This window comes from Lissotriton vulgaris, chromosome 7 (genome assembly GCF_964263255.1).
Source record: "Lissotriton vulgaris chromosome 7, aLisVul1.2, whole genome shotgun sequence".
NCBI classification, from domain to species: domain Eukaryota; kingdom Metazoa; phylum Chordata; class Amphibia; order Caudata; family Salamandridae; genus Lissotriton; species Lissotriton vulgaris.
Window position 1 is genome coordinate 448606198 of NC_141695.1, and position 12733 is coordinate 448618930.

A 12733-nucleotide genomic window follows, 5' to 3' on the forward strand; every position below is an offset into this window, starting at 1 on the left:
GAGACCAAGAACCTGATCTGTGGAGTCCCCCAGGGATTGTCCCTCAGCACCACCCTGTTCAAAGGCTACAGGGCACCACTCGCTAACATCATCCGATCACAGGGCATCAAATCAACATCATCTCCTGTGCTGATGACGCACAACTCATCCACTCCCTGACGTACAAGACAACTACCACCTAAACCAACTTCACCCAATGCATGACCATGATTACAGAATAGGTTAGTGCCACCTGCTTGAAGCTTAACTCTGACAAGACAGAAGTACTCGTCTTCAGAAACAAGGCCTTCTCATGGGATGCCACCAGGTGGTCTACAGACCTAGGACCAACACCCACCAACCATGCCAGGAATCTGGGGATCATCCTGGATAGCAAGTTCAGCATGATGGCACAAGTCAGCGCAGTGAGTGCTACTTGCTTCCATATCCTATATATGCTACGAAAAAGTCTTCAAGTGGTTGCACAGAACACCAGATGCACTGTCACACAAGCACTCATCACTAGCAGGCTTAATGGCAATGCACTCTGTGCCAGAATAGCCAAGCAGCTCCTGGACAGACTCCAGACTATTCCCAGAATGCCACCGCAAGATTTATACTTGACCTTCCATGCTGAATCTATATCTTACCCTTTCTCATCGAGACCTCCACTGGCTCCCCATTCACAAACCCAGGCAATTCAAACTCCTCATGGACACATACAAAGGCTTACACAACACTGGTCCAGATATACATCAACAACCCCATACACTTTCATCATGCACGTTCACATGAGCTTAGCAGGAGGTTGTTTGTTCTCATACATCACAACAAAAACATGGAATGGCCTCCCACAACCCATCAGAGCCTTCACCTCACTTCTTTAGTTCTGCAAGAAGCTGAAGACCTGACTCTTCAAATTACTCTGATGGAAAATTCACCTACACACTTGCTACAGCACCTAGATACCCTCACAGGTGATCAGTGCGCTATACAAATAGGCATACCATACCATACTATACCATAAGAAAACATAGCATAAAATAACATAACAAGGAAAGTTTAGGGCTGGCAAAATTTTAATTTTGCCAGGTTGAACTGGCAGTTTAAAACTAGAAGCAATATGCAAGCATGTTTTAAAAGGCTACTTTAGTGGGTGGCACGATAAATACTGATACCCCACTTGCAACAGTAATTTTTAGGTCCTGGGTATATGTAGTACTAATGGGACTAATAAGTAAATGTAATGTGCCAATCAGGTGTAAGCCAATTGTTGCATGTTTTAGGGAGCGAGCACAAGCACGTTGCTACTGGTTAGCAGGGAAAAAGCACAGAGGGCCACATGTATCATTATATCAAGAAGCGATTACCTAATTGTGATTTTCTCCAAATCGCAACTAGGTAATCGCTATTCCTAATGAATGAAACTCTTTTGAGTTTTACTACCTCTTGCATATTAATTAGGTAGGTCACAATTTGCGACCCATTAGGAATCTACACAATCACAGGGATAGTGATAGTGGTCTGCTAAGGTCAGCAAACCACCATGTCTGTGATTGCTTTTAAATAAAGCAATCTTTTTTTTGTGCAGCCCTTTTCTCTAAATAAAAATGGAACGCATTTTAAAAGAAAAAATGAACATTTGCAGTGTAATTTTTTTAAGAGCAGGCAGTGGTTCATAGGACCACAGCCTGCAATTAAAAAATATTTTTTTTCTTTTCTCAACGATGAAGGGATCCCCTGGGGACTCCTTCCCATTTGCAAATGAATTTCCACCTCCTTCAAGGAGTCAGTAAAATGTGAATATTTTGTGACCGTAATTTGGTTGCAAAACATTCATACATCCCATTTAGATTCGGTATTTAGAAGGGCCGCCTTAAACATGCACCTTCCAATTACCGAATTGCAAACACAAATTGTGATTCAGTAAGGAGTTGCTGAATCGTGGTTTGTGTTTCATACATAAATATAAGCACTAGCAGCCCATCCCGACGTTGTCCGGGTATGAATTGCTGCCGGCCAGTAGCATATTGTTTTGTAGGATTTCGTTTTCATAGCATTTCCTATCTGTGACAGGCCTGTGAAATGCTCCGATTCACAGTGCAGTGCTGATGCACATAAGAGTGCGCGTTCAGTAGTGTGTGAACTCGAGTTTCCCTACTTTATTTTTCCTTGCAATATTATATAGCCGAACTCGACAACATGGAATGAGCACAATTTACATTACAGAAGGACACATTCATTTGTGGTAGGCACGGGGGGACAAAGCGATTTGCCTGGAATCACAGGATGTTGAGCTGATGCCGAGATTCGAACGTAGCTCCCCAGCTCTAAAGTTCGCAATTCTAGAACTTGTGGCGGGAGGTGTGTCTAAAAGTATCAATGGCTATCAATGAGAGAGACCTGTGCATTTTTCAAAAGGGTGGTGAAAAAATATGAGTATGTTGCTGGAGATGTGGGCCGCCGTGCCACCAATGTACTTACCGGGGGAGGGTAAACACCCATTATTCCTCAACTTTCTATCCGCATACCATCTCTCTGCAAACTTTCATTACGAAAGTACCATGACTCCGCAATGCCATAATAACGCATGGCATTAAATTTTATATGCTTTTACCACGCATACATTTACAACAAAATTCGTTGTAAATACATGAATGGTAAAAGCATGTTTTTTTTAATGTTTGGATAAGGTAAGTATGGGTATAGGGGTATATGTTTTGGGGTACTGAGGTATACGTTTTGGGGTGTTTGGGTATTTTAAGGATTCAGATATAGTTTGGGGTTATGGGGTACAGGGGTAGTTTTAGGGTTTAGGGATAGGTATGGATTTTGGGGTACAGGGGTATTTTTAAGGTTCAGGGCTAGGTTTGGGGTATAGGGGTATTTTTAGGGTTCAGGGGTAGGTTTGGGTTTTGGGGTACAGGGGTATTTTAAGGGTTCAGGGCTAGGTTTGGGTTTTGGGGTACAGGGGTATTTTTAGTGTTCAGGGCTAGGATTTGGTTTTGGGGTACAGGGGTATTTTAGGGTTCAGGGGTAGGTTTGGGTTTTGGGGTACATGGGTATTTTTAGGGTTCAGGGCTAGATTTGGGTTTGGGGTACAGGGGTATTTTTAGGGTTCAGGGGCAGGTTTGGGTTTTTGGGGTACAGGGGTATTTTAAGGGTTCAGGGCTAGGTTCGGGTTTTGGGGTACAGGGGTATTTTAAGGTTCAGGGGTAGGTTTGGGTTTTGGGGTCAAGTGGCATTTTTAGGTTTCAGGGCTAGCTTTAGGTTTTGGAGTACAGGGGTATTTTTAGTGTTCAAGGGTAGGTTTGGGTTTTGAGGTACAGGGGTATTTATAGGGTTCAGGGCTAGGTTTGGGTTTTGGGGTACAGGGGTATTTTTAGGGTTTAGGGATAGGTTTGGGTTTTGGGGTACAGGGTATATTTATAGGGTTAAGATGGGTTAGTGTTTAAGGGTGTTGGGGTATTTTAAGGAGTAAGGGTGGGTTATGATTATCGGGTGCAGGGGTATTTAAAGGGAGCAGGGTGGGATTAGCACACGATATGAGACATGGCATGAAGGGCGGAATGTACCACACGCCCCCAGCGTTTGTCACACCCCCAGCACAAGCCCACAGCACAACGCAGACATGCCCACAAAGGACTACATTGCTGGCATGGTTCTATTACCTTTAAATGTATATGGTGGGCGTCTGCATAGCCTATGTCCTTCTGCTGCAACTGCCTTTTCCAACACTGTATTGGGTGTTGTGATTGGTGCTGTGGTTCCTGAGATTACCCGCCTCAAAGGTTTGGGCTCTCTCTTTATTATATTAGTATGGATTTTTGCAGTCGGAAACGGACCGACCGGTATGTTTCTGACCGCAAAAATGCTCAATGCATGTGACCCAGAGTCCTAGTTCCAACAAAAATGGGTTCAGCAAACACAAGGCAAAAATCTGGGGGTGACCCTTTAAAAAAAGGTCAGGTTCAAGAACTGTGTATTCTAGAAAGTCGTTTAACGCCTTGAAAAGTACTACGCAGGAATGAAACAAGTGTTGACTGGTCTGGTGTAAGGTTATTTTGTACTCATCAGGATTTCTGTTGCTTTGGGTACACTGTAACCAAGTACATACATGCTATTTGTATGCCTATTTGAAAGTTGCATAAGTTATCTAATGAAGAACAAATGAATTATCTTCTAGACAATTAACATGTTAATGGTGCGCTTCGATGAACTGTTGATATCTGTGTTTAATGGATGGTCCACAGACGCTGCAGTCAACACCATTGGTATAAAGGTGTTTTACAGTTAAAACGCCCTTCGTTGATTGTCTAGAGTAGAATTAAGACTTATTGTACAACAGCGTGTGACTTGCCGTGGAAGTGCAACACAACTATACCCTCATAACAATTGTAATCGTCAACTGCATTGCAAGTCCTGGAGATTTCTAAATTCTGAAAGCAAATTCTCAAGTGTCCTGAGTTTTGTCCAGCAAATCTGAGAGATTCCTTGATATAGAATAACAAATCCTGAAGATTTCTTGCTGCTGTACAGCATACTCTGGAGTAAGCATGGGCGAATTTTGCGAATCTGGCGTTCGCAAATTTTGCAAATTTGCGAACTCGCAATCCGCAAAATCTGTGAATTCTCACGAATTTGCGGATTTTTTTTGTGTTCGCAAGGATTTCTGCCAGTTCGCAAGGATTTCTGACAGTTCGCGAGGGTTTTGTACCAGTTCGCAATTGCGAACTTACATGTCGGCTCGCAACGGGCACGATTATGTTGTTTCTACGTCTGGTTCATCATCACAGGTTCCCAGCACCCTCTGTTTCACCCCTGCCACCCTCTGTTTCACCCATGCCACCCTCTGGTACATCAATGCCACCCTCTGGTTCATCATCACTGTAGATTATGGGGGGAAAAAGCAAGCACACCTGCCTGCTTCAACTGACATGAATTAATTTGGGGTTGATTTATTAATGTGTCACTGTTTTAAAATTCCAGTCTGGCACCTGCTTCCTTATCTGTAATTTGCTTTCTGTTGCAGTGCATTTTTTTTTCTAGGACCTTTGTGGCCTACTTGTAGCTATTCTATGAGCCTGCTGTGAGGGTCAGAGCAGGGTTATACAATTGTTGCAACTAGCAACTGAACTCTGGAGGGGCCCTTGTCAGGAAGCACTACAGGGAATGGTTACTAATGATGAGTTTGAACTTTTGAACCTGCTTTCACTTTTGCAAAACTCGTTTTTCTGCAGAACAGCATTACAGCAACTGTAATGCCCCACCAAGCTTATATGAGAAAGTTGATTTCTAATCCAAAAGTTATCCAAAGAAAATCAAAAGGCCTCAAATCCAAAAAAGTGCAGGCAAATGTCAACCTGAGGAGTTATTCTGATAAAAATCATCATTTTCAGAAGGTCTATGCTGCTTGCTAGTAGATTTCTTGTGCAGAAATGCAATTTTTGTAATTTCGCGAGTGCGAGATTGTTGCTGCCCGCCGCACCTACATGTTCGCAATTGCGAACTTACACCGCACGCCGCAAAATTGTATCACCAAGAAAAAAAAATCCGCTGCGTGCGAATTTGCGGATTTTCGGTAAATTCGCGAGCGTTCGCGGATTGCGAATTTACCGAAAATCCGCAAAATCCGCGAGCTTAACGGATTTTCTGCCCATGCTAACTCTGGAGCTACCTGGATGCTGCACAGCAAACTGCGCTTATTTTGAGCTGGTGGTTTCCGGTGCTCAGCACCGGCACTTAATTGTCAATTTATGACAGACAGTCTGCCACATGGTGGCGATATTTCTTTAATATGGAGACGAGCACAACAACAGTTAGTTATTAATTCAATAAACCTTAAAATACCTTTTACCTGCTTTCCAAGCCGTTTCTACAGCCTTGGGGGCCTGGAATTGTCTGAATTGTCACACTTGTAGGGTTAGTAATTATGTTAGTTCTGTCATAGGTGGAGCTGACAGAGGCAATGGGCTAGTGTATTATCATTATTATTACGCTGCAGTGGCCTCCTGAGGAGACTTATTTTTCCGCAAATTAAGCCCTGATAGCAAGTCATTATTGTTCTGGGGTACTGAGGGTAGCTCCATTGAAAACAGTATTGCAGCTCTGTTCTGTATCTTTGCAACCTGGTTATGACACAGTCCCAACTGGATGATAACATAACATGTTCACTGCTAGTGTGACAAGAAATGGAGCAAGTATGGTTGGTCCATTCCATATTACCCCATCACACATGCAAAATACCCACTGCTTCTCCTTTACGCTAGTTCATAGTTTATATGATTACATAATGGTCCATGATCCATAAGTAAATACTAACCACGTGTCTCTCTCCTTTTTCAGATACACTAGGTGTCCGGCTGGCAGGTGGCACTGGCAGCTGTTCCGGGCGCGTGGAAGTCTACAATGACCAGCAGTGGGGCACAGTTTGCAAAGATGGCTGGAATGTGCTTGATGCTCAAGTTGTTTGCCGAGAGCTGGGCTGTGGATCTGTGGTGGCCTTTTCAATATTTTTTGGGGCAGGATCAGGACCAATTTGGACGGATGCATTTTCCTGTTATGGGCATGAAGCATCACTAAGACAGTGCAATACAGAGCGCTGGGGACGTCATGACTGTGACCACAGGGAAGATGTGGGAATCATTTGCAATGGTAGAGTGCACCATGCAGTCTATTTGCACACTTTGTGCTTCACTAAACACCTTCCAGGCAACTTTATTTTCATCACAGAAAGTAACAGCAGGGAAAAACACCAGACTCTCAGGCCGAAAGTAAAATGTCCTCCTTAATTCGTAGTGAGACCCTAGGCTGATGTGAACAATAGGTTCTCACCCGTCCCATAAGCAGGACAGGAAAAACCAGAGAGTCAAACATAGTAAATTAAGTGTTTTCCTCCCAAGCCATTTGTTCATAGATAGCAAATATTTTGAGAGACCAACTTAAAGTGGTTGAGGACAAAAAATAATAAGTGGTTGACTGGCAATGTGGGGAAATCTTACTTCGGTTGTAGAGACTATGGAAATACATACTTTGCAACTCACATGGTGTCACCGTCTGACACCAGACATCAGCTCCCATCCCACGGTCACTCACTGAGGAGCCGATATCACACGGAGGCAGTGAAAACGAGCTGAAAACCACTGTAAATAGTGGATTTCCGGCTAGTTTTCCAAGGCTTTGAACTGCTGACGCCCATTAAGGGGAAACATCACTTACAACGCAACTTTTACAACGCAGTGCCTTTACGACGCAACTTTTACAACGCAAACCATTACAACGCATTGCGCTGGGGGGCGCTCTAGGATAGGGAATAGGTTTAATTTACTATCCAACACCTTCCCTACTATCCACGGGGACTGGATCTGGAATAGTAAATTAAACTATTCACTATCCAGTGCCCCAAAGCACTATGCGTTGTAATGGTATGCGTTGTAAAAAACGCGTTGTAAAAGCATGCAATGTAAAAGCATGCGTTGTAATGTCGTACATCCCCCATTAAGGGATGTGAAAACAGCCCAGGACATCAGCACCAGCCTCAGCAAACCTTTTTTTTGGGGGGGGGGTACCTAGGGGAGAGGATTGGTCTTGGGGCATGGGTGGGGTTCAAAAGTGCCTCTTAGGTACTTCTCAGCACAAGGACCAGCCCCCCGAAAAGGCTCAGTACCCTCCTCACAGGTGAGTGTTTTGTTCAGGTTGGCAGGCATTGAAGTAAAAGGCTTTATGATCAATGCTGCGTGTTTTAAAATGTTGTTTCGCACACTTGAAGCAACGGAGGAGCGGGCACTGATGACTGGTTCCCCCTAGCAAGCTAAGATAGTGGAAGGTGTTTTTAGTGATTGTTTTAAATTGGCAACAGGCCAACTGGAATGGAAAGCTTAATTTTATGATAAAGGCTTTCCTGATGCATCCAGTCATGGATATGCAAAAGGCACTTGCCAACTTAATATTGTGACTAAATTGTTCTCGAATTTTGGGAAGAACTTCGTGCCATGGGTATGCATGTGGAAGTCAATGTTGTTGCAGAGAAAACATAGGGCAATGGTACCATGTATATGTTGGCAAAAATTATTGAGATTCTCATGGAACTCTGATGGAGCTGTGATGGCCATGATCTTGGAAAGGAGAGACTGCAGCCTATCCGGATGGATGCAGCTAGCTAAGTTAATACCAAATCACTGCTCCTGCTATATCTTGCACACCTTTCAGCAATACTGTCTCATCATTCATGTTAATAGTTGCAGAGAGTAAGAGAGTGGAGGGTAGGAAGGAACTCTTCCCCCACCACTTCAGGACACTCATTTTTCTCTTATATTGGATACGTTTGTCTTGGTCCTTTGATGCTGACAAAAGATAGGCTGAAAGTGGCTGCAAAGGTTGTAAAACCTCAGTTTTGTTTTTGATTCATGGTGTATTAGCAATGCTCAAGAGTTCTGAAAGGGTCCAACAAATTGGCACAATATTAGGGCTGCCCCATGTATTCTTATAATATGGATAATGATCACATGTTCAAATGTCTGTGAGATAACTCCTGTAGCAAGAACCATGTTGATAAAGGAGATGGTGGGTAGGCCGGGAGGGCCAAGTTGAGCACCTTCACAGTAAGCGGGTTAGTGTGAGTGGTTGCATTCATATGACTAGACCAGACCCTCGCAACTATAGTCACTGAAATCAGCAAGAATGTGCAGAATGTACCGTGAAATGTTCGCTGACGGGTTAGGGATTATAAGGCAAATGAAAAAGTGACTGGGACAAATGTTTGCCAATAGGGTGGTGATCCTATCCCTAATAAAGTTCATCACCTCATCGGTGAGGGATTGTTAAGAAACTCTGAAGATGGGATGTTGATTGTGCATGGTCCCTAACTCCCTACAGATTATGTCTGAGCTAATATTATCCTTCAATATGTGCATCGGTAATAAGTATTTATGAATTTTTTATATCTTTGGTAATAAATGAAAATCGCTATTCAATACTTCTGTCTAACACTTAGCCAGAACTTCAGAATCAGCCTTTTGGTCCAAATGATGACTGTAGGCAATACACAGATAGAGGACCTGTACTAGATGGTAGTCCAATTTGACAAAAGCGTGCACAATGTCCAGAGGAAGCACAGGCTCACACCAGATTCCACATATCTCATGTAGTTAGGAGTGAATATGGTAGCTCTGGGAATAATGTGGTCGCTAGGAAAATAACGGAGGCAACAGATACTGATGTATGGAGTACCGTAGGTCATGCAGTGACCTTATCTTTAAACTTTTTCAAAACTCCCCCAAAAATAGTGAGATACCTTAATCAGAAAATGTATTGCACAGGTCGATGGATGGCCTTGTCTGGATACCTTAGGAAGGCATCTGGCATAGGGGACTGATTAATAGAGGTGGATGCAAGGGAGCAAAGCTACTCTTCACAGTGGTATCTCTGGATAAAGAGAGCGCGTGCATTATCTGTTCACTTCGATCCATGTGATATTTTCGTTCAACCCCAGAGTGTCGCAGGGTAGTCTGAAATCCAGCATCGTTTTAAAAAGGGACTGTTTGCACAGTTGTGGGTGCGCTTCAAGGATGGCCCATTTAAGACTGTCGGGTGCATGGCCCTTTTCTTCAATATGTGCGTATAGTTTGGTATGCTGTTCATGGCAGTGAATGTTACTTCGATGTCCCATTATTCTGGTCTTGGCCATCCTTGTGGTCATGCCTATGTAGGGTAGTTTACAGGGGCATGTCAAGGTGTAAATACAGTTGTTAGTGTTGCATATCGTATGTCTCTTTTGCACCCATTTGAATGTGGATGTACAATGTATCTCCTTTGTGGACTCTGTGAGGGTGCATACTGTACATGAACCACAAGGAAAATGGCCCGTCACAGGGTAAATACCGCATAGTGGGCATTAGTCTTGTAGGGTCCTCACTAAGCTACTGAGTTGCAAAGTGGTGAAATGCTAATTACATTTTCTTGCCAATGTCCCTACTGCCAATGCACCACCACAATTATTTGAACACAACATTTTAACATCTGTTTTAACAATTGCAAATATAATCCTTTTTAGGGCTCGCCTCTTTCCTATTCCGCAGGAATAGGAAAAGAGCCCTAATGCAGCCAAACCATACTTAAGGCCAAGGGCTCTCCAGCGGATTTTGGGAAGTGCACGCCTCGTGCACGAGCTTGCCTGAGCCTTCTACCTATCAGCCTGCCAGTTCTCCTCCCCTAATTATTCACTTCACTCACTCTGGCTCTTCAAAGGCTCTGCTCCCGCCCCCCACCTGCACTTCACGGCCGCTTGCCTTCTGTCCCTTAATCTCCCTGTGACTCCCCCCTCGCCTCTCCCACTCCACTGCTTCAGGCCCCCACCATTTGCTCAGGACATTGCTTGTTAATGCAGGCACTTAATTTAATTAGTCAGGCGTGGCACGCAACTAGTGATATCTGAGTGTTACATTTTCAGTATCTTTGGTTAAATTAGAAGATTTTTTTTTGTTAAATGAGAAATGCAAGTTTTGCTTTTTGAAAGGTGTAGAGGTGAAGAAAAAATTAAATGTCTTCCAAACCACATTTTCCCACTACATTTTCCAAGTTGTGTATAGCCGGAAACATATACACACATGAAAATATTTTTTATTTAAAAAAAGTTGCATCAAGATAGTCAGTCTCGCAACTACGGAGCAAGGAATAGGGACATTATGATAAGCTGCCTAGACTAGAGCACAACAGCGGTCCAACTTTTATCCATAAGAGTCACCTCTATGTCAGATTTTCCGCACATTTACGTCAGATAAATCCATGTGAAATAAATCTGAAAAGGAATCCATGTTGTTGTTGAAAGGTTCTAATGAAAACCAGTATGGCATTGAACCTCGTGGAATAAGACAGGACACCCACACACTTTCTTCAAGTGAGCACAGGGAGTGATTCACCTGCTTTCTACAGCATTCAATTTTCAGGTGCCATCAATTTTCAAACAATCTGTTAATGCAAAAAAAAAATCAGCATCATTCACTTGCGTACACATGGATTATGTTTACACCACTGTCCAATCGCAAAACACTAAGAATTCTTCATAGAGGCACTTCTGCTTTATTGGTGAGGCACTCGGGTTACTGCAATGTAATGGAGGATGGAGGTAATACACATGTCCCTTCTCAAAATACGTTTATGTCAGATGAATCTCCAGATCTGCCCATTAGCTATGACCCCTGTCACAACACACAGGTTACGGATTAATGTGGGGTTCAGCTTCATAAGTCACTGGGGTATTCCAGGAAACATCAGAGTTTTAATACGTCATCTCTTATGTCTGGCACTATTGTGATACATGTCCCACTTTTCTGCTCATTCCGTGTTCTCCCTTTTCCATTCTGCCATCTCCTCACCCACCCTTCCTTCACCCCCTAACCCTCTCTATGCCACCTCACCCCACCTAACTCTCTCTTCATGCAATCTCCCCACTCTCTAACTCCACCACCAACTCCACCACCAACTCCACCACCAACTCCACCTCCACCTCCAACTCCACCTCCGACTCCACCCTCCAACTCCACCCTCCAACTCCATCCTCCAGCTCCAACTCCACCCTTCGACTCCAACTCCACCAACTCCACCTCCAACTCCACCACCAACTCCACCACCAACTCCACCTCCAACTCCACCTCCGACTCCACCTCCGACTCCTCCCTCCAATTCTACCCTCCAAATCCATCCTCCAGCTCCAACTCCACCCTTCAACTCCAACTCCACCCTCCAATTCCAACTCCACCCTCCAACTACAACTCCACCACCAACTCCACCTCCGACTCCACCCTCCAACTCCACCCTCCAACTCCAACTCCACCACCAACTCCACCTCCAACTCCGACTCCACCCTCCAACTCCAACTCCAACTCCACCACCAACTCCACCTTCAACTCCACCTCCGACTCCACCCTTCAACTCCACCCTCCAACTCCACCCTCCACCACCAACTCCACCACCGACTCCACCCTCCAACTCCACCTCCAACCCCACCTCCGACTCCACCCTCCAACTCCAACTCCAACTCCACCACCAACTCCACCTTCAACTCCACCTCCGACTCCACCCTCCAACTACACCCTCCAACTCCACCCTCCACCACCAACTCCACCACCAACTCCACCTCCAACTCCACCACCAACTCCACCTCCAACTCCAACTCCACCCTCCAACTCCAACTCCACCCTCCAACTCCAACTCCACCCTCCTATTCTACCCTCCAACTCCAAATCCACCCTCCATCCTCCAACTCCACCCCCAACTCCAAATCCACCCTCCAACTCCACCTCCACCATCCACCTCCACCTCCACCCTCCACCTTCACCCTCCACCCCCAACTCCAACTCTACCCTCCAACTCCACCCTCCAGCACTCAGGAACACCACCACACACCCTCCAACACCACCCTACAACTCCATCCTCCACCCTCCAACTCCACCCTCCAACTTCACCCTCCAACTTCACCCTCCAACTCCACCCTCCAACTCCACCCTCCATCACTCAGGAACACCACCACATCACTCGGGGACACCACCACATCACTCGAGGACACCACCACATCACTCGGGGTCACCACCACATCACTCGGGGACACCACCACATCACTCTGGAACACCACCACATCACTCTAATACACCACCACATCACTCTAATACACCACCACATCACTCAGCTCAACCACATCATCACTCAGCACCACAACAGCACTGTCCTTGCTTGCTGCCAACAAGCATTTCCATAGCCA

The 12733-nt window shown here is 44.8% G+C and overlaps 1 protein-coding gene across 4 annotated transcripts in view; it reads left to right on the forward strand.

Annotated features, from left to right (window-relative positions):
• The window catches only part of SSC5D (scavenger receptor cysteine rich family member with 5 domains), a 315500-nt gene that overhangs the window by 278885 nt on the left and 23882 nt on the right, over positions 1-12733 (forward strand). For all 4 annotated transcript variants that reach the window (XM_086930468.1, XM_086930471.1, XM_086930469.1 and 1 more), the window contains one exon: positions 6325-6633. In XM_086930468.1, the coding sequence (XP_086786594.1) occupies positions 6325-6633 (309 nt within the window). The remainder of the gene's footprint in view (positions 1-6324; positions 6634-12733) is intronic.